Below are 20,775 nucleotides of genomic sequence, written 5' to 3'. Positions count from 1 at the left end.
AATGTGATTATTCCCTACATAGGCAGTAACACACAATGTGATTTTGGCCAACACTGGCAACAGGGGCTCAGTGCGGGCCGGCCGGGCTCGGGCCCGAGGCCGCTGAGGGCTCCGCTCCGCCGGGCCCCGACCTGCGCCAAAGCTCGGCCCACGGCGGGAGAGGGATGCGGGGAGAGGAGGGGAAGGAGGCGGGGAAGGAGGAGGGAAAGGGCGGAGAAGGAGGCGGGGAGGAGAGGGGGAAGGCTGCCCCGGCGGTGGAGCGGTCCCGGGGCGCGGTGAGGGCAGGCCGGGCTGGCTCCGGGAACCGCTGCTCCGCCGGGAAACTTCCCCCCGGCCCTGGCCGGGACAGCGGGGAGCCGGGCAGCCGCCATGGACTCCGGCAGCGAGACCCACGAGCTGAACGGGACGGCGGAGGGCGCGGAGTCGGCGGAGGAGCGGGTGAGGGCCGGGGCAGGGCCGGGCCCGGCGGGGCGGGGGGACCCGGCAGCCGCGTCCCTGCCGGGGCTGTGTCCGGTCCGCAGCGTCCATCCCGGGGCCGGGCGGGTCGGGCACTCCGCGGGCTGCGCCGCTGGTCGGTGCTGCTCGGTTATTGCTGGCTTTTTACCTGCCTTGCACGCGTTCCGCGCCGTTCTGGGCGGGGAGGCCGCTGGCGGGGCCGTGTGGCCGGGCAGAGCATCCCCGGCAGCTCCCGGCTCCTGCACCTGCCAGCACGGCCCTCCTCTCCACCTGCGGGGCTCTGCATCCACCCAGAACAAGTAATTACAAAACTAGGAGGAATTACTGAAGTGGTAGTGCTTGTATGGTTATTTTCCATGCAGTAATCTAAATAAAACAAAGAATATCCAGCTTTTTCCTGCTCCGTATAGTCAGAGTATGACTGGGCATCCTCACTGGGAAGTATTCATCTGTTATTCTGTTTAAGTATAAAGGATGTTTGTAGAGCCTGCCACTTATCTGAAAAAAGCAGACTGGTAGAAGAGTGTCCTTTATCTTGTTTCAGAAAGGACTAAACTCTAAAGGCAGCTCTTACTCCAGCCCAAGTCTTTGCCACAGAGAAACCGCTGTACTAAACCCTCTTCTGTGTCACTGGTAAAACATTCTGGTTACAGACAGACTGGACTGATTGTGTAGTACATCTGTCCTTTCTCCATCCCTCCCTCCCTGACAAACCCTTGGAGTCATGAGTATCAAACTGAGAAGAATAAAAACCTATTTTTAATAATTCCTGGAAATCCTGCCTGAAGTGAATCAAGGCTGGGATATGCAGGTCAAACTGGTGGTCTAGAGTGGTTTCCTCTAAACCTCTGACTTCTCAGCAGTTCTGTCATTTTCAACATGTCTGTGTGATTGCATCACAAGTGCTCTTGATGGGGGTTTTTTCCCCATGTGGTCTGCTCCAGGAATTTTTCAGCAACTTTCGTTTCACTTCATCTTTACTTGCAAGCAACTCTCCATTTGTTACATCTTTCCCCATCAAAACTCAAGTTCCCAGTGAGTGCCATATAAAGAATAAGCAGTGAGACATGTTATTCCATTGTTTTAAATGTACACAGTGTGATGTATTTTAAATGTACACAGTGACACTTCAGTGAACTTCATAAATGCTTTTTAAATTTTCTCACACACACACAAAGTATATGCAAGGTAAAACATATGGGGATAGATTTTTCAAAAGCCCATCTCTGAATAGAAGATACCTTAAAAAATCTGCCAATGTTCACAAATCACACAAACAGCACCCCAGCTCAGCAGCCACCTAAACCTGGAGAGACCATCTTCAGCTGCCTGAATATTCTGTGTTGGAGTCAAAAGTGTGTCTGCTTTGAGGAATGCTCATAGGCATCAGAACATGGGCCACCCTGGTTTCCTTCCTGCCTCTCCCAGCATCTGTGCTCTCCTCAAAACTGCCTTCTCATACAGAAGAGCTGACATGAAATTCAGGTGTAGTTGTTACCTTCAAAGCAATCAAAGCATACGAATTTTAAAAAGACCAGTTAAGCTTTTGGTAGTTCTGAACAAGTGGTCACACAGTGGTTTGATGTGGTTTATTTTTACTCCAACATTAATTTAAATACATTTTTTGGCAGCTGTCAGGTTTTCAGAAGCAAAAGATTCCTTGCTTCTAGGCTTGGGCTGGCGTGGCACACCTCACTGACTAATGTGTATAATTACACCCAGAGAAAGTATCTCATCTCTTCTTCAAAGGATCTGTTCACACAAATACAGATTGTAACTGTTTTTCCATCCATCTAGCTGCTTTCCTTGTTCATGGTCCATACTGAAACACTTTCCATCCGCCGTGTTGTAAAATCTAGTTTAGTGTTTCCAAGATAACAGGATGTGCTGGATGAAGGAGTTCAAGAAGGTCTATGGAAAAGCTGAACAAGAATTGGATAGTAGAAATAAACAGCTTTAATCATGTTATTCCTAAAAATGTGTTGAAGTCTGTATATTCAGAAGTAATTTGGAGCATAAAAGTAATTTGAAACATGGCAGTTTCTTGGCATCATACTGGAAGTAACCAGCCTGTACAAACTTGAAATTTGCTGCATATAGCCTGAAATGGTATGTTCTCATTACTCATATCAAACTGAATTTGGAGTATTCAGTATACTTCAAATATTGATACTATTGGTGATAAGTTTTTGCTTGCATGTTTTTTAAGTAGCTAGAGTAAACAAACTGTGTGTAGACCACACAAATAGGCAGTCCACAGCCCAGTTGTGAGAAATAGTATTGTAAGATCAAATGACTGGAAAGAGTAGTAAGGCAGAAAAAATTACACAGGAGCAAACTTCTATTTTAATATCTGTGTGAACAAGTTTAAGTTACTCTTTCATTTCACAAAGTTATCCATGAGGTGTGCTAGTTATTTAAATTATTTGGTCATTTCATGAGTAGAAATATTCTAACTGGATCCTGGAACCAGTACAGCTTTAGGAAAACAGTGCTTGGCCCTCAGCAAGCTGTACTTTTCCCTTTTTTAATATTAACTTCTTTAGCTCTCAGGAGTTCAACATGATTACCAGGTTTTTTTTTTAATGTAGTAATTCTTGCATTTTCTGTTTGTAAAAAAAGTGATTCTTCTTAAGCAGAAGCTTAAGATTCTTCTTAAGGTTTTGAAGCTGCTAGAAAATGATGATGTCTGTGAAGTACAAAAGCATGCTGAGTTTTTCCCTGTTTTTCTTTTATTTTATTTTTTTGTATTTGCCTGAACCACAGCATGTCAAGATGTAATTGCAGAGCTCTCATGAACTAGTTATTGCTACACTGGGTTGGTACTTGGGTGAACATCTCCCCTTCTCTTCAAAATGGAATTTCCATGGGAAATGAAAATGATGATTCATTCCAGAGCCAGGGGTAGGGGTTTTTCTCTCTTGAGTCAGTGCTAAGCTGAGCAAGTGATCTCATGTTTTTTTGAAGGAAAAACCACAGAATATCTTCTGAGGAGGAACAAAGGATTAATTAGAAATAAGGAGGCCACGAGGATGGTGAAGGGCCTGGAGGGGAAGCCTTGGTCTGTTCAGCTGGAGAAGAGGAGGTTGAGGGGAGACTCTGGGCTCAACAACTTCCTTGTGAGGGGCAGAGGAGGGGCACTGATGTCTTTTTGTGGTGGGCAGTGACAGGACCTGAAGTTGTGTCAGGGAGGATTGGGGTGGATCTCAGGGAAAGCCTGGCACTGCCCAGGCTCCCCAGGGAATGGGCACAGCCTGAGGCTGCCAGAGCTCCAGGAGAGCTTGGACAGCGCTGCCAGGGATGCCCAGGGTGGGATGTTGGGAGGTCTGGGCAGAGGCTGGACTGGATGATCCCTGTGGGTCCCTTCCAACTCACCCTGTTCTGTAATCATGTCATCTGATTCTGTAATCATCCATTACACGACTGATACAGCTTCAAATATTTTTGTTGGAAGAATATATTTTTCTTTGTAGAATATTTTACCTGTTTGTTTTTAGATCAGCAAGATTTCTGAGATGGAGGGGAAGTCTGACTTCAGAATGGCCATATACGGCCCTTTGCAATTTCAGTGTGTAGGTGATGGAGATGTGAACAGAAATTCTACAACTATGAGAATTATTAAATATTAGTGTAAAGTTGCTAGTTCAATCCTGTAACTGTAGGTTTGATCCTAGAAAAAAAAGAAAAGTTCTGAAATGGTGTTCTATTTTTTTCCTGTATTATTCTTTTATGTCTGATCCATCTCTTTTTGATTTAACTGGAATTTTTTTGAAACAGGAAATTTCCCCTCAAAGATCTGGAAAAATTTTTCTAATGGAAAAATTAGCCATACATTTTTCTGAAAGATTAGTACTTCAAAACCATACTAAATTACTTCTTAAACAAAATTGCTTTTTAGCATCTTTTTAACACTTCTGATTGGGAAGAATATTGCAGAGCACAGTAAAGAGCAGCCTCACTAAGTTCAGTATGGCTCAGCTTTAGTTCTGCACAGCTTCATTATTATGTGGTAAGCTTCCATTGTTTTATAATTCAGACTTATTCCTAAGCACGAGATGTTCAGGAAACTTCTCTATGGCACCACAGACCCAGAGGGCATTCTGGTCCATTCTTATTTTGAATCAAGGTTGTTGGCCCATAAAATTGCATTAATAACTAACCTCAAATAGAAAGAAAACTGCTGTAATCCTTACTATAACAATTTACAGTATTTATTTGTATTTAGCAAAGATAGTTTATTATTTTCATGTATTTCCATTTTCAGTGCTGTTTCCTTCCTGTTGAATCACCAGGTGAGGCTTAGCTGTGATTCATGAAACTCAGCACCTGAGGACATTTGCTGCAGAGACGCTTGTATCTGCTTTTTGATAAATGTAACCAATAAATCCCTTCTGTATTTCAAAGGGACTCAGTTCTTCTGGGTGTACCATTGAAATGGGGAGCAAAGCAAGCAGGGGCTACATCTGTATTAACACAGAGACTGAGAACCATGCAATCTTAGAGTGAAGGTTCTGTCTTGGAGAACCAAAAATGTGCCAGTTTATGACATGGCATTGTAGCTTTATCCTTGCAGAGTTCAGTACTCTGGGCAAGCAAACAGCCCCTGCTTCTGGGAGGACACCCAGAGGAGTACTGCCTGTGGGGACAGCACCTTGTCACTGTGAAAATCAGCTCTGCCATGGGATTCTTCCAGTCACAGACGGAGCAAGAGGGAGAGGCTTTTCACTTCCCTCCTTTGTCTAACTGTGCATAGAGCAGCAGGGCAGGTCTTGTTTTGCTGAGAGGCTGAAGCTTTGCAGCACTGGGGGCCTGAAGGCATGCAGGGAACACTGCAGGGAATGCAGTCCCAGCTGCACCTGGCTCTTACACACTGTGAGCCCACGTGCTGGCTTTGATCAGACTCCTCTGGAGACACGAACCAAGGGCTTAGCTTGTCTTTACCAAGGAATTTGAATGTTGAATGTGTGTGAGGAGGTGTTTTGGTTGCACTGAGACTGAAGCAGGTGACATGCAATGCATACTGTTCTTTTGCCAAGTGACACCTGCAGGAAAAGCCTTCCTTTAGCTGCATTCTAGAAAATCTGCAAGCATTGCCCTGGCCCTCTCCACGCCCTGTGGGTGAGCACAGCACAGTAAGTGTTGTTTGGTGCTGTGGGCTGCACATGTTGCTGCATGCCTGGAATCTCCCTGAAGCCACAAAGCCACATAACCAAGTTCTGCTATAATTTCTGTTGTACAGGTTGTCACTCTCCTGAGGTTAAGGCAACATCTCTTCTTTCATTGCAGTCTGTATATTGCTGTGTAACACATGGTCTGATCTTAAAAAGTACCCATGTAGTACTGACTGCATCAGCTTCTGGCAGTGGTCTTCAGCTTGTTCCCAGAAAACAAGGCTAATTTGCTTTTTTGTTTGTTTTTATTTTGTTTTATGGTTTTTCAGCATCAGTCAGGAGGCAGCAAGTGAATGTTTTTGGGGTTTTCATGATTACAGGTCATTTTTCCTGGTGAAGGCAAGATCACAGGCTGAGAAAAAGCTCTGATATTTGCTGCTGCCCTATGACAAATTACACTTAATCAAATATTTAGGCTTGTGATGGATGACAAGATGTTTGGTGAAAATAGGTCAAGTTTGCTGTTTAAATGCCCTGGAAAAATTGGCAATACATACATGAACATCTACCCTAATTAAAAGGAGGCTTTTAGGTCCGGACAAGTGGCAAGTGGCTTAGGAGTTGATCATGTTTAGTGCTGCTGAAGAGAGTAATTAGAGTGTGTCTTCTGCATTTGAACTAACCTGCAAAGCCAGACTTCTTTCACAGGATTTTCTGGCAAGCACGAATACATTGGGGCAGTAAAAAAGTCGCTAAGAAGTAGATTTAAAGAAATCAGCTAGAATAAGCTTACTTTTCATATATTTGTCTATTATTTTTGAAATCTAGAAGTGAGAGCAGCAGAAATGAAATTCCTAAGCTGTTCAGAGACAGGAGGATACAACCATGACTTTGTTTGTCATGGAATTGGGCAGCTAAGTCTAAACTTGTTACCCTAAGCTGCATCTAATCCATGGAGAAATAGGCACCTCTGGGAGACAAGCAGTCAAATTCCAAGTCATGTCACATGGATCATCATCAGGAAACACTCATATATTCATCCCATTGGATTAATTAGCCCTAGGTTTGCCCTGCAGATGGTTTTTAATTTTTCTGTTTGCAGAGTAATTAAAAAAACCCAAACAAACAAAAAACAACCCCAAACCAAAACCAGCTGATGTGAAAATGGGGAAGAAAAGATTCTTGGCAACAAAAGATCATATGATAGTTAAATGTAAAAACATCTGTGTATGGGTATGTGGATGGCCTTGGACAGTAGTGTATGTCAGAGGAAGGAGAAGCAAGGAAAGGAGAGTAAGCAGAGCTCACACAGTGACTTCACATCAGTTCTTAAAATAAGACTCACAAGTAATGAAGGAACTTTCTGTATGTATGAGAGAAACTGAATTTAATAAGTATCTGAATTTTAAGTGTGCCTTCAGGAGTAAATTAATCTCAACAACCTGTTGTTTGCTGGATTGTGTTACAGTGTTTTTTTCCTCCCAACATTTTCTCAGTGCAAACTTTTCATCCTTTCCAGTCTCTCCTTTTCCCAGGGCAGAAGCATGCTGACTGTTTAAACTGATCCTATAGGGCAAGCTGGAAAAAGTGCCAAAGGGCAGTAGAGGCAGGCACTGTTTTCTGCTCTCCTTCTAGGGGATGGGGTAACAGTGGAAAGCTGCACAGAAAATCTCAGTGCTGCTGTGGCTCTGCCCATATGATCACAGGAATCATTGGATGGGCCAAGTGATGTCTCACTCAATTAAGAGATGTGAATAACCATTTTCCTCTGCTGGCTCCAGCGCAGAACGTGGCAGTGGTTCCAAAGGAACAGACCCATCAACATCAACCACTATGCCAACAAGAAGAGTGCAGCTGAGAGCATGCTGGACATCGCCCTGCTGATGGCCAACGCCTCCCAGCTCAAAGCTGTCATGGAGCAAGGACCCTCCTTCTCCTTCTACATCCCGCTGATCGTTCTCATCAGCCTGTCCCTCACCCTGCAAGTTATGGTGGGAGTGCTCCTGATATTCCTTGGTAGGTAGCAACAGCAAGATCCACTGACTTGTGTTTTTCTTATAGGACAGAGTCTGTAAGATGGTAAATAAACACACCCTTTGCTTTTAAAAAGACTTTGCCTCAGAACTGATTCAGGTTAGAATCATGTAATCATTTAGGTTGGAAATGACCTCTAAGATCATCTACTCTAAAAGTTAACCCATCACAGGTTCAGTACTAAGCCATGTACATAAACATCATAATTGCACATCTTTTAAGTATCTTCAGGGGTGGTGACTCAACCACTTCCCTGGGCAGCCTGTTCCAGTGCTTGACAACTGTAGTGCTTTAGATTCTCCAGTTTGAGTTTCCTGGCCAAGGCACCGAATAATGTGGTGGGTTTAGTGCTGGCTAAAATCACCAGTGCACTTACTTATTTCTTGCTGTGAGATATGGATTAGGAGAAGGGCAAAACAGGCTTAAAACTTAAAAGGTGTGAAGCTTATTAACAGAACTAAAAGAATAATAAGAAACAGAATAAAACCTTCAGAACACTTCTCTTCCCCCTGCCCAACTTCTTTCCCAACTGAAAGTGTAGAGAAAAAACCTGGGATTTAAAATTAGTTACTACTTCTACAGTAGTCTTCCATCAGTTCTTACAGGGAGTGGAGTTTTCTCTCGCCATGCCATGGACACTTCTCCACAAGAAACAGTTCTCTTGTGGCTTTTCATTTCTATGAATAGGAAAAATCTGCAATTGTGAATCTCCTCCCATTTTCACAGCCTTCTCACAGCTGGGTTAATTGGCCATATAACTTATGGGGTATTATTTTAACAATGCCCCATAATACCTGTTCAAAGGCAAAGGTTCTCCTCATCTGTCTCTACGACCTTCTTCATCTCTGGGAACAGAGCTTTTCTTCTCTCCCTGGGGGCAAAGGGTCTTCATCACTCTCATCTCTCTCTGTTCAAGCTTCTCATGGGATCACAGCTCCTTCAACATCTGCTTTGCTTAATTTTGGATGCCTCTGCTGAAGTCTACAGTTTGAACACTCCATCCCCCCATAGTTTCTCATGAATTAAAGGGGATATTTTAGTACATCATAGTCCATCTCCATGGCCTTGCCTAAACAACTTTCAGCCCCATTACCAGGGCATCTTCTCATTCTCCTTCCATTTGGGACTTGACTCCTTCTTCACTGACCTTGGTGTCTTCATGTTGTCTTTCTGTGTTTCATCATTCTGTCCTTTTCTGGCCCTGGAGAGAGGATCGAGGTCTCATCTGTGCAGTGAAAGGGTTCATATCTTGTCTGGTCCTGCAGACAGTCCCAGGCAGTGGCCGAGGCGGTCACTGTGACGGATTTCGGGCCTCCTGTGCCCGGCAGCCTCTGTGGCCATGCGGGCCGCGGCAGAGGGGCCCGGCCCGGCCCAGAGCCGCTCCCGGGGCCCAGCAGAGCCCGGCTCGGTGCGGGCTGGAGGCAGGGACAGGGCTCGGTGTCAGATATCAGCAGCCGTGACCCGGCCCAGCCTCGGCCGGGGCCCCGCGGCCTCCATCCCCTGCCCGGAGCCGCTGGGGCCCGGCCCCGCCAGGCCCGCCAGCACCGTCACCTCCTCACAGCCAGAAATGAGAGAGCTTTCCTGGGCTTGCCTGTCCTTAAAATGCACAATTCACAGAGGTGGACCCACTTCTGAATGGTTTGATAGCTTGTCAATTGTCAGAGCTAGCCAGCTATTGGTTTTTTCTTAGGCACAGAGAAAGCTCTTAGCAGCTTCCCTCAGAAAAATGATTTCTGTGGGTGGCTTCTCTCCTCACTAAATGTCAACCAATGCAAAATCAACACAGTAAAGAATTTTCTCCTAATATCCAAAAATACAGATTTTCTCTTGAAACCATAGAAATACCCCAACAGAGGGAGGAAGGGCAACTTTATGTGAAATTTTCAATTTTTATCAACTTCCTCCTACTCATTTGCCCATACTATGAATATTTTTCCCAAGAAAGCCTGAGGAGGAAGGAAAATTATGAAATGTTTCAAAAGAAACATCAGTAGGCCAGATAAGATAATGCTGTCCTGTTTCATAATAATGTTTTTGGCAAGACCTGTTACTTAATCTTATGACTGAAATGTATTTCTTCCATATCAGTGATAGAAGAAAATATTGTGAATGTGGAACTCTGAAGGGGAAGTGAAAGTTAAAAAGTCCATTGTCATGTTGGTGTGGCATGTTGTCTTTAGCTTGGCTGTGTTGCAATCAAACTGCATCTACCATTGCCCACCAGGAATAAATGACAGCACCACTGGTAGGAAACAGCTGTGGATCATTTCTGCTAGTGATATGGGATCATTTATTTTCATAACATTTTTCAAATCATACCCTTTACCTTAGTAGGAGCTAGATAACTGGCCTTGGGCCTAATGAAAATGAAAAGGCAGAGTTCACACATGGCATTTATTGAGTTATGGATGCCACCTTTGGCATCCCTGCCAATCTTTCAGTGTTCTGCTCTGTTATCAAGCTGAAAAAACAATGTTCTGTTCAAGGAGAAAGTTCCTAGGGAGCCAGGATACACATGGCCTGTAATATTCACAGTTGACGTGGCTTTTTTCTTTCTTACAAAAGAGACGGAATTCAGCTGTCTCTGCATTTGTTAGAGTTGGTGCAAGAGCTGAATCCAGGTCTTGGCTCAGAGGAGGTTCCAGAAGGGGACTGGAAAAAAAACAACCTGTTGATGCTGGGAGGTGTGGAAAGCAAGTAATGGAAAAATCAGCAAAATACTTTTATGTTCCTCAGTTGAAGGCATCTCCCTGATTGTTTGAGCAGAGTTTGAGGCTGTAAACAAGCTCCCTGTCTTTCTGTGGGGCAATAATTTCTCAGTATATTCTGAGATACTGCTTTTTAATGCTTGTTTCTGCAAGGCACTGCTGAAATGGTTTAAATTGCTCTCAATTTTATCTTTGTCACACTGAGGGTAACGGAGCCCTTGGTTTATGGTGATGCACTCTTGGAGCAGTGTTGTCCTGCTGAGGTCAAGGACAGAAAGAAGACAGGAAATAAGAGATGGAGGTATGAAGATACAGGCATCAGACCAAGAACTTGCTTTTCACAATGTATATTTTATAGTTTTGGCTTGCAGGAATCATTTGCTTCTGTCCAGCCATGAAATTCTGTCTCATTAAGCTCTCACATGACCAAACAGAAGTCTGTGCCACCATCCAGTTTCTTTCCTTGAGTCGGGGTTTTATCCTGGGAGCTACCAGCTCTCACAGTTTCTAGTAGGTATTAAAAGCTTTTTCCTCCTTAAGATCCTTTCATGAAAACAATGGGAGTAATGTTCAGCAAACTTGTCCTTGGAAGTGATTTGGTGACCTTAACTTTTTGGAAGAAAAGCAAAGAAAGTCTTGAAATAGTTTCAGTGGCATGAAATCATAGTAATCTACTATAATGAAATACTTAAAGAATAACTGTTCTTAAGAACATTTTTCACATACACCCTCATCTTAAGTGCAGTAATTACAAAGACAGGATTACTGCAATTCTTCTTCAAAATTTAGAGCTCTTCCTAAACTGACAAGTATTATTTGTCTTCTCTGACCCTCCTCTGGACAAAGGGACAGCTCTGAAAGTGTCAGTTTGCCTTTCAGCATGGTTGCTTTTAACTCATATAACAGGTCAGGCCATTATTATTGCCTTTCCATTTTATTCCAACTATCTCAAATGCTCTTATTTCATGTTTCAAAACTAATGATTCCATTTCATTTATTCTGCATTCACATGGTGGTACCAGAGTCCTTCCAGGTTCTATTGGGGTGTGAGCATCCACATGCCTCCAGATGTATTAACTTATTTTAAGGTTGAAGTCCTACTGAACTCGAATTTTTTCATGTCTGTACAGATGTGCAGTAGCTTCTCAGGGCAGTTTCCCCACACTGTTCTTCACTGCTTTGCCTGGCCTGTGATGTTTGACTACACTGCTTTAGCAAACAGGACTTGAACAGGCACCCAGAATTCCTTGAAACCAAAACAGTGTTATTAGGGACCCCAGGTGAACCTGGCTGTTAGCACTGCAGTATCACAAGTGTGTTTGTGACCACTCAGCTGCTTCAACAACAAAGGCTATTGGTTCAGTGGTTCAGTTCTGCAGTATGGAACAGGATGATGATGGTACAAGCAGATAACAAGATGTATTTTGTGTGGTAGAGTCATAAGCTGTTACGTCTATTCATGTGCCTATCAGAAGGAGCTCTAGGTTTTATGTTACTGTAAAAACTTGTCTGGTATAAACTTTTTTCTCACGTGCTGTGCACATGCAGACACATGCTCCAGTGATCTATGCTCTTGAGAACTTGGAGTCTTAATAGACAATACCCCTTGTCAAAACATGTTCCAGAATTCATCAGCACTCGGTCCACCAGCATCAAAAGAATGCAGCCAACGGTCTGAGCTCCAGGGCCCTTACTGCCAGAGAACACAGACAGCAAACTCAGGTTTTCACATGGTGGTTCAGTGGGTGTTTGGTCAAAGTTGGACCTGATGATCTTGGAGGTCTTTTCCAGCCTTAATGATTCTGTGATGCCAGGCAAGTGCCCTAGACTTCTCACTGTCTTCAACCAAACCTATTATCAGCCGAGGGTAACTAATTTGTATGCTATCATGAGCCTGGAATCAAAGCTTTCACTATATTAATGCTATCTCCCTTGTGTGAGCCTCCCTCACTCCCTTTAGCAGTTCAACCAAAAAACAGCTGCAAGAAGCAAAGGAAAATGTTTACACAGTGGATGGTCTCTGTAGAAAGGAGTGCAGCTAGCTGCTCTGACAGCTCCCTTTGTTTAAGAGATAGAGTGCCCTTGCTTTCTAAAAACAGAATCAGGGAAAAAGCAGGGAGTATGAGGAGTACAAGCTGGGGAAGGGTACCAGTAATATCCATGTACCAGAAAAAAAATCCAGCACTGGTAATGAGACCTGCAGCATTTTAGCTAGGATATTTCACTTCATCCTCTCAGGGCTTCAAGTTTCATGAAGCTTCATCAAGTTCATCATGAAGTTTCAGCAAGTTTCAGTCATGTATTCATGACTTTAAAGACATTTAAATGCTGAAAGTCAGCAGCACAAGTAGGCTTCAAAACATCAAGAACTCAAAAGATTTCTAGGGATGGTAGTGCATTCATTACTCCCCACGTGTCTCCACAGAGATTAGATGCTAATTACTGAAAGCTAATAGGCTCCTGTGGTTACACACCTTCCCCTTAGCACTTTCACTGACACTGCAGAATCTGACTTTCCTTTTAAATATGAATTATCCAAATAGCTTAGCATAAGATAAATTCTTTAACTACAGCAGCATGAAACCTTTTATTCTGGATTTTGAAATACACATATCATTAAACATTTTTTTTTTCCTTTCTCTTTGAAGTAAAATATGACCTTAACAACCCTGCAAAACACGGAAAGGTGAATTTCCTCAACAACCTTGCAACTGGACTAGTATTCATTATAGTAGTTGTGAATATTTTTATCACTGCCTTTGGAGTACAGAAACCAGTTGCAGAGTCAGCATCAAGACAGTGAGGACCAGGTGAGTGTGGTCTCCTGCAGCATGAGCTATCGGGGCACGGCACCCAGGGATGCACTTCAGAAACAGCCACAGGCTGATCTGTACTCTTCAAGTTCTTGCAAATACCTGAGATCATTTCCCATTAGTGCAAAAGCAGAAGCTGCTGAGTAAGTTATTACAGTGTGTTTGTGAATGTGGAGTTCAAAAGTTGATGGCAGCACATGTATCGCCCATAGGAAGTGTAAGGGTTGTCCTGGCCTAGCCACTCCTTTTCCTTACTGCTGACTGAGACAATAAGGGAAATCATGTTGTTCTGCTTTCTCCAAATGCCTCTCCTTTTTTCAAGGAAAGTTTGCATCCAGTCTGTTATTTAACACTGAAGACAATCTGTTTCCAAGTAGCTAAGGCTGTTAAATCTGATATGTAACACTGCACATGCTGGAGCCTCTCAGTTCCTGTGCTGGCTCCTCTGTCCTCCACGGGACAGGGCTTTGCTCTGGGGGACACTCAGCCCACAAAGATGAGTGCTGTCACTTCACATGTGGTTATTTAGGACAATGTTATTGCTCTACCTGCACTTTCAACTTTGCTCTTTACTTACACAGAAGAACAAATAAAGGAATTGTGGGGATCAAGCTGGGTGTCTTCCCAGCATCATACTATGACGAGCAGTTTGGGAGGAGATAAACCTAAATTGCAGGCTTGTAACATAAGAGGCACCATGGTCAACATCTGCCTTTAAAATAGCACTGCTAAGTCTGTGTGTGCCAACACTTCTCTGGCTCCTGGGTCTCAGCCCAGGGTCAGAGACCTGCTGAGGAAGGAATGACTGGGCTGACAGGCTGTGGTGCACTCAGCCCAGGCATGTAATGTTACTGCTTTGTGCAAACTTCTACTTTCTCCATGAAAAAGAAGCCTTTAAACCATTAATCTGTAGATGAGTGGTGTAACAAGAATGGGAATCAAACCAAAATTTATCATCAGTTGAAACAGTATGGGAGGAAACCAGTGCAGAAAATTACTAGGAAGATGGAGAACTACATTAATTTATCTCAGGGTGTGGGTGGAATTTTCTGCTTTAACCAAAACCTGTGAAATCCACAGGCAGTGAAACAAGATAGTTTTATTATATTTTCTGGCTATAGTCCTACAAACAGACTAATAAATATTGAATTTTAACAGCAAAGAGCACATAGGTTATCTGAGGTATTATCAGAAACACAGGTAGAAAGTTGACTTCAGCAGTACACATTAAAGCAATACTGAAGCACAAACCCCAAAATTACACTGGCAAAGCCAAAAGAGCTGCTTGAAGGATTACTGGAATTTTAGCTGCCTTCACAGGAGGAAACATACACAGTACCAGGGACAGGGGCAGAGGCAAGGATCTGAAATAGGCATAAGGAAGCTCAGAACAGAACCAGCAGCTGTGGGCTCCTGCCTTCATGCTCTCACACACTCAGTTTCCTAATTAAACAGCCAAATGTGGTGTCCTATTTTTTGCTGCAGACTTGTTAAATGTGAAAGTTCTGTATTCTTTAGAACATTACAGTTGTTGTTTGCTCATTTGTACCCATTGCCCTTCCTAAAAACATCTGGTCATCTAAATGTAAATTGAAAAATAAGTGGCTTTTAGTCTGTTGTCACAAGTCTCCTCAAAACCCTGAGAGAAGTGGGTTGCCACCATTTTCTGGCTTCACCTTTACTATTATGCACCCTTATCCACAGAAAATTTAATTCCCCCTTTAAAGCAAATGTGTCAGTTCCTGTATCACTAAAATAGCAATATCTTTGTGTTTCAGAGACCTGGAGCATTCACTGTAGATGCCATTTGCACTTGAGCCAGCTACACTGGTCACAGTGGGAAGGAAAAATGATTTGAAGAAGCTGGACACACCAAGCAGCTTTCTCAAGCTTCCAACATCACTTGCATACCTGAAATTTTCCCATGTGTTAATATTTAAACTGTTTGGCATCTAAGAAAAGGTTGATTTTGCCCCAAGGACACTGTTTTTCTGGAATACTGGCATTTCAGTTTCTGAAGAAACTTAATTTTTTTTCGGAGAAGCGACGCAAACGCATAGAACAAGGAAATATCATCTTGTAGCAATTCACAAGACTTTTCTTTTTACATGGTTTTGGTTTTTGTGGCAATTTGACATTTCCACCATGGTGGGAAATGTCAGGCCTTTGATTCTGGTGTGGTGACATTGTCCTTTATTTCACAGCTTGCCAGCAAGCCCGTGTGCTGTGTAGCCCAGCAGGGCTCTTCCTTTGCAGCGTGTAAAGGTAGCTGTGCCTTGTTTTTCTTTTCTTCCACTCTAGCTAAAGCAAAGATGAGACAAACAGAAACAAACAGCATTCTTTTTTCTTTCACAGGTAATCATTTGTATTGTTTCTTCTGGACACACTTAAAATTCCCATGTCCTTCAGTAGGTTATAAAAATAACCTAATTGTTAATGGTTTCGTACCATGAACTGCTATTCTGTGCATTATATGTTTTTATTTAAGTCATGGAGTGGTTTGGTTTCAAGGGACCTTTAAAGGTCTTCTCGTTCCACCCCTGCCATGGGCAGGGACATCCTCCACTTCCCAGGTCCTGTCCAGCCTGGACACTTGCAGGGATCCAGGGACAGCCACAGCTTCTCTGGGCACCTGTGTCACCTCCCTCATTGTAAAAGGTTCTTTCTTATATCAGATTTCTGGAAACTCAGTTAGAGAAAGTGCCACCTTTTCTAGGCTCAGCTGGTAAACTGGGGGATGCAGGGTGGACTTTACCTGCTAAACTGGTACCAAGTGCCTGTCAGCAGCAGTTCAAATGAACTGAGTTTTCCTCTCTAGTTTCCTCTCTCTCTTCCCATCATTGATTGCTGCATTTTTTTTTTACTTTTATGAGATTATGGCTAAAAGCAAAACAAATTTTTAAATTTTTATTTTTAAATATATATATATATCTATATATATATAAATACCCTCTAGACCCTTACCTGCTGGCTCAGGGACTTACACTTTTTCTAAATACACTATTCCCAGTGGTGGTGTAGGTTATAATTTCTTCAACAAAAACATTTCAATCATTTTATTTCCAGAGTATCATACCTGCAATCAGAAAAATCTGAGTTTTCTAGGTTGCACTTATATATAGATGCAGATTTGTATTAATCAATGTTCTTAGTATCAATTTTCCAGTGCTCCCTCGTACATAAAATTAGAAGTTTAACTTCATATGTCTCGTCTCATTTACAGTTTTTATTACTGATCTTTCTCTTTGGTTATGTCTCAAAGCCCATTGATGTACCAGACTTTCATGTGTATGTTCTGTATGGATTAGTAACAGGAAAAAATCAAACTTGTGTGATTAATAATGGAATAGACATTCTTTTTTATTTTCTAATTTGTCTTTTGTTGCTTCATTTCCACTGTAACATGTATTTAACCAGTATCCAGCAGGCAGTGGTTTAACTGTGTGTGCTGTACTAATTTAAACATAGCTCAGAACAGATTCTGAATGAGGCACACAGGACAACTTCCTGTATTTATTTTTTACAAGCCACCAACTGCTGTAGGACTCTTCATGCCCACTCATGGCTGTCACACTTCTGATGCCGCTTCCCATGTTTTTATTGTGATTAAGTAAGATTTGCAAAACATTCTCAGACATGAAATCTGTATTTTAAGTCTCTGAAGCCTTCAGAGTTCATGTATTTTTTAGGAGACAGAAGCATCTGCGAGTTGATTTCATGTATAAATAATTTAATCACAGGATTATTATTCTTTTAAGTCAGGTGCTGCTTTAAAATCCTGGCAAGTATCTCTGAGGGGCAGCAAACAAATAGATAGGTTTGACTCATTCTTGGACTTGTTCTTTGGTTTGCTGAGCTTTTTCAGAGTTCTTGGTTGGAGGCAAATATCTCTTTTAAAAAGAGGTCATCAATAATGAAGCGAGATTAATTTTCCAGGCTGTGTGGGGAGCAGTTCCTGCCAGGTCAGCTCCTGTTTCATAAGCTCTGGGCAGGGTGAGTGCTGCTCATGGTTCTCCTCATTAGTCCCTTCCACAGCCAGAACAGCCTGGGCTGGGATTTTCAGTGTAGCTCTGCTTACCAAAGGAGGTGACAACAACCTTATTTACTGGAGCTGACTCTAGTATTTGTCTTCTAAACCAGGTCACTGCTGGTGCTTATTCTCATACTGAGTCTTACATAAAATAGGCTGAAGCAGAAAACGCCATCCTGGTTTCTGTATCCCCTCAATTGCCATTCAGCTGTTTTAATTAACAGCTTCTTTACCCTCAGTGAGTTTGCAGATGACACGAAGGTTGCTGGGAGTATTGATCTGCTGCTGGGCAGGAAGGCTCCACGCTCGTGTCTGGAGGGGCTGGATGTGAGTGTGGTGTGAGGATGAACAAGGCCAAGTGCTGGGTCCTGTCCTTGCTCACAAGAGCCCCTGCAGCTCCCAGCTGAGGCAGAGGGGCTGGAAAGGGCCCGGCAGGAAAGGCCCTGGGGGTGCTGCTGGCAGCAGCTGAACAGGAGCCCAGCTGGGCAAGAAGGACCAGGGCACCTTGGCCTGTTCCAGCCCCGCTGTGGCAGCAGGAGCAGGGCAGTGCCATCCCCTGTGCTGGCCACTGCTGAGGCACCACCTCCAATCCTGGCCTCAGTTTGGAGCCCCTCACAACAAGAAAGAGCTGGAGGGGCTGGAGCGTGTCCAGAGAAGGGAACGGAGCTGGGGAGGGGCTGAGGGAGCTGGGAAAGGGGCTCAGCCTGGAGAAAAGGAGGCTCAGGAGGGACCTTCAGGCTCTGCACAGCTCCCTGACAGAAGGGGGTGGCTGGCGGGGGCAGGCTCTGCTCCCAGGGAACAGGGACAGGAGGAGAGGGAACAGCCTCAGGCTGGGCCAGGGGAGGCTCGGGGTGGACATTGGGACGAATTGGACAGCACCAGTTCCTGAAACAGAACTGGTATACACTGGTATATACTGGTATATACTGGTGTACACTGATATATACTGGTATATACTGGAATATACTGGTATATACTGGTATATACTGGAATATACTGGTATATACTGGTATATACTGGTATATACTGGAATATACTGGTATATACTGGTATATACTGGAATATACTGGTATATACTGGTATATACTGGAATATACTGGTATACACTGGTATATGCTGGTATGTACTGGTATACACTGGTATATACTGGTATACACTGGTATACACTGATATATACTGGTATGTACTGGTATGTACTGGTATATACTGATATATACTGGTATATACTGGTATACACTGGTATACACTGGTATACACTGGTATGTACTGGTATATCCTGGTCCACACTTCCCAGGTATTTTGAGAAGCCCGAGAGGAGCTGAGCCCAGGTGCATTTTTCGGGTCGTGGTGCAGCCTGGAAGGGGCTTGGGGAGGCACCACCAGCAGGACCCCACCCAGAGCCCTTCAGCATTCACGGGTGATCAACAAAGCTGAAGCAGAGCCAGAAGCTGAGACATCCCTGGAGAAAGAAGTAAACTGAAATAAATGAGAGAAGGCACTTCAGGAAGAGATAAATAACAGCTTGGCCACAGCAGGCCTTAAAGCAGAGTTTGCATTAGAGGCTGGCTTGCATCCAGGTGATGTGTCAGCTGTACCTGGAGTTTCACCCCTCTCCCCACCAGTAATTCCCATCCTGGCACTTGAACACGTCTGGCAGCAGTGGGAGGGCAGAGGGGGCAGGAGCATGGACAGAGCTGACCAAACAACTGGAGCTGAGTGATAGCAGACATGTCAGGAGGCAAACACACATTGTTGGAGGTGCACCCACAGCAAAGAGACTGACAGGAAAAAATGTGGTATATAAAGGCTGCAGCTGTTGGCAGGAATTTCTTATTTTCATGCTGATTGAATTATTTTCACTGTTTGAAATTTTCACTGTATGTATTTTCACGGTATGAAATCACAGAGTGACAGAATCACTGGATTATTTAGGGTTGAAGAGATCTCAGAGATCATTGAGCCCAGCCTTTGGCTCTGCCTGTAAATGCCCCCACCCATCCTCGCTCCTGATGTTCTTAGTCCATGGCCATGCCACTGGGAGGGTCACTGACATGTCATTGCAGGATATGTGAAACACAGAATACAATCCTTTCAAAATAATATCTAACCAACAATTAGCCAACTTCCTAACAGGGTGGTGACAAAACATTACCTGCTCTCTTATTGGATGCTGTGGGTTATTTTGAATTCACTTTTCCTCTGCAGTCTGTTGCAGGTCTGTTTTCATGGTTCATTTTATCCCCTTGGGTTCTCATAATGAGAACTATTTACTACTCTGGCTGCCTCCCAAGAAGAGTGCCCCAGCTCCCAGCCAGGAACAGAGACTTATCAAAGGCTCCTCATCTGGCAAGTCAAGCTTTGTCAGAAATGGAGATGGTGAAAACTCAGGTTCCTTTTTCCTTCAGCCTCCTTCCTGATGTTCTTCAGCTCTGTTTTTCTCCAGTCTTCCAGCCTAGAAGTTGTCCCACCCCCTTTTTAATGGTACAGGTTTTAACTGGTTGGGAGGTGAGTGGTAAATATGATGCCATGCTAGGAAGCACCACACCAGGACTACTGAAACATTGCAAAACATTTTCACTGGTGCCAAAAATATTTGAGAATTAATCGGTTTCATCGCCACCCAACATTACCCCAGATTTCTGACACAAAGGATAAAAATAATCTAAACTGTTGGGAAGGCCTTCTGCTTTGGGTTTGTTTTGGACTTTGGAAGGAGGGAGACAGCTATGTGTCTTTAGCCTGAAATAGGAGTTATTTTTTTCTGTGTCAGAAAACATGATTCACCAGGCATGCCAAGGAGAGCATTGCTCTGGAAAGAAATGACTGTACCCCCTCAGGCCCCTCCATCCCTTGTAGAGTTTCAAATCCTGGGGACATGAGTTGGGAACACGACTGAGCTTCACAGACTGTGTGAAGGTGCTGAGGAGCATTGGGAGCAAGCCACAATGGGCCTGTCTGTGTCAGTGTTCTCCTTATACTACATAAAAATTATTTCTCCTCTATGCTGATAAAAACCCAGGTTTGAAAGCCCCACATCCCACTGCTGCACTGGTAGGACTCCTCACAGCATCTTGAAGGAACCCTGGTTATCACACAGAGGTCCTGCAATCTTCAAACCTGATGTCATTGTTAATATTTTTATTAATTTTCACATCCTCTTCACTTGCAGACACAGGGTGTGATGGAATGTTCATCTTTCCAGAATCAGGACCAGCCTAGACTCATCCAGGGCTGAATTTCATCCAGCTCTGAATGGGAAATTTACTTCCTACTTGTTTTCTTACTGACTCTGAGCTCATCAAGATGAGATTCACTTGTATCTCACAGGGCTCCTGGCCTGGGAATACCCTGAAAGATATAATTGCAACTCTTTCATAGAAAACTGCTATCTAAATTATTACTATTAATAATAATTATTATTTTCTGCTATAATCTTACCTGTTATACCTGGACTTTGGTTCCAACCTGATGTAAATCATCTCTCTACCTCGTGACAGAACAGAGTTCTTCCAGAGCAGAGCAAATCAGCCATGATAAATTGAGTGTGAGCCAGCTCCAGAGGCACAGGTAAAGCAAAATCCAGCTGTATGCAACCACTATGGATCAGGAATATTTAAGAGGCA

The 20,775-nt window shown here is 43.6% G+C and overlaps 1 protein-coding gene across 1 annotated transcript; it reads left to right on the top strand.

Moving 5' to 3' along the window:
• The first annotated feature begins 213 nt into the window (after positions 1–213).
• Positions 214–16,493, top strand: NINJ1 (ninjurin 1). Its single transcript, XM_015641318.3, has 4 exons — positions 214–438; positions 7,349–7,583; positions 12,958–13,119; positions 14,901–16,493. The coding sequence occupies exons 1-3, from the start codon at positions 370–372 to the stop codon at positions 13,110–13,112; spliced, it is 459 nt and encodes a 152-aa protein (XP_015496804.1). The 5' UTR covers positions 214–369; the 3' UTR covers positions 13,113–13,119; positions 14,901–16,493.
• The last annotated feature ends 4,282 nt before the right edge of the window (positions 16,494–20,775 follow it).

This window comes from Parus major, chromosome 12 (genome assembly GCF_001522545.3).
Source record: "Parus major isolate Abel chromosome 12, Parus_major1.1, whole genome shotgun sequence".
NCBI classification, from domain to species: Eukaryota; Metazoa; Chordata; class Aves; order Passeriformes; family Paridae; genus Parus; species Parus major.
The sequence above is the reverse complement of the archived record's forward strand: the minus strand, read 5'-3'. Positions and strand labels throughout refer to the sequence as shown.

What these genes read in the sequence shown, in the direction of transcription:
- NINJ1 (XM_015641318.3), top strand. Translation starts at nt 370, where the DNA reads ATGGACTCCGGCAGCGAGACCCACGAGCTGAACGGGACGGCGGAGGGC. An exon ending in CGGAGTCGGCGGAGGAGCGG is followed by an intron (nt 439 to 7,348) that starts GTGAGGGCCGGG and finishes TGCTGGCTCCAG; the next exon opens with CGCAGAACGTGGCAGTGGTT. An exon ending in AGTGCTCCTGATATTCCTTG is followed by an intron (nt 7,584 to 12,957) that starts GTAGGTAGCAAC and finishes TTCTCTTTGAAG; the next exon opens with TAAAATATGACCTTAACAAC.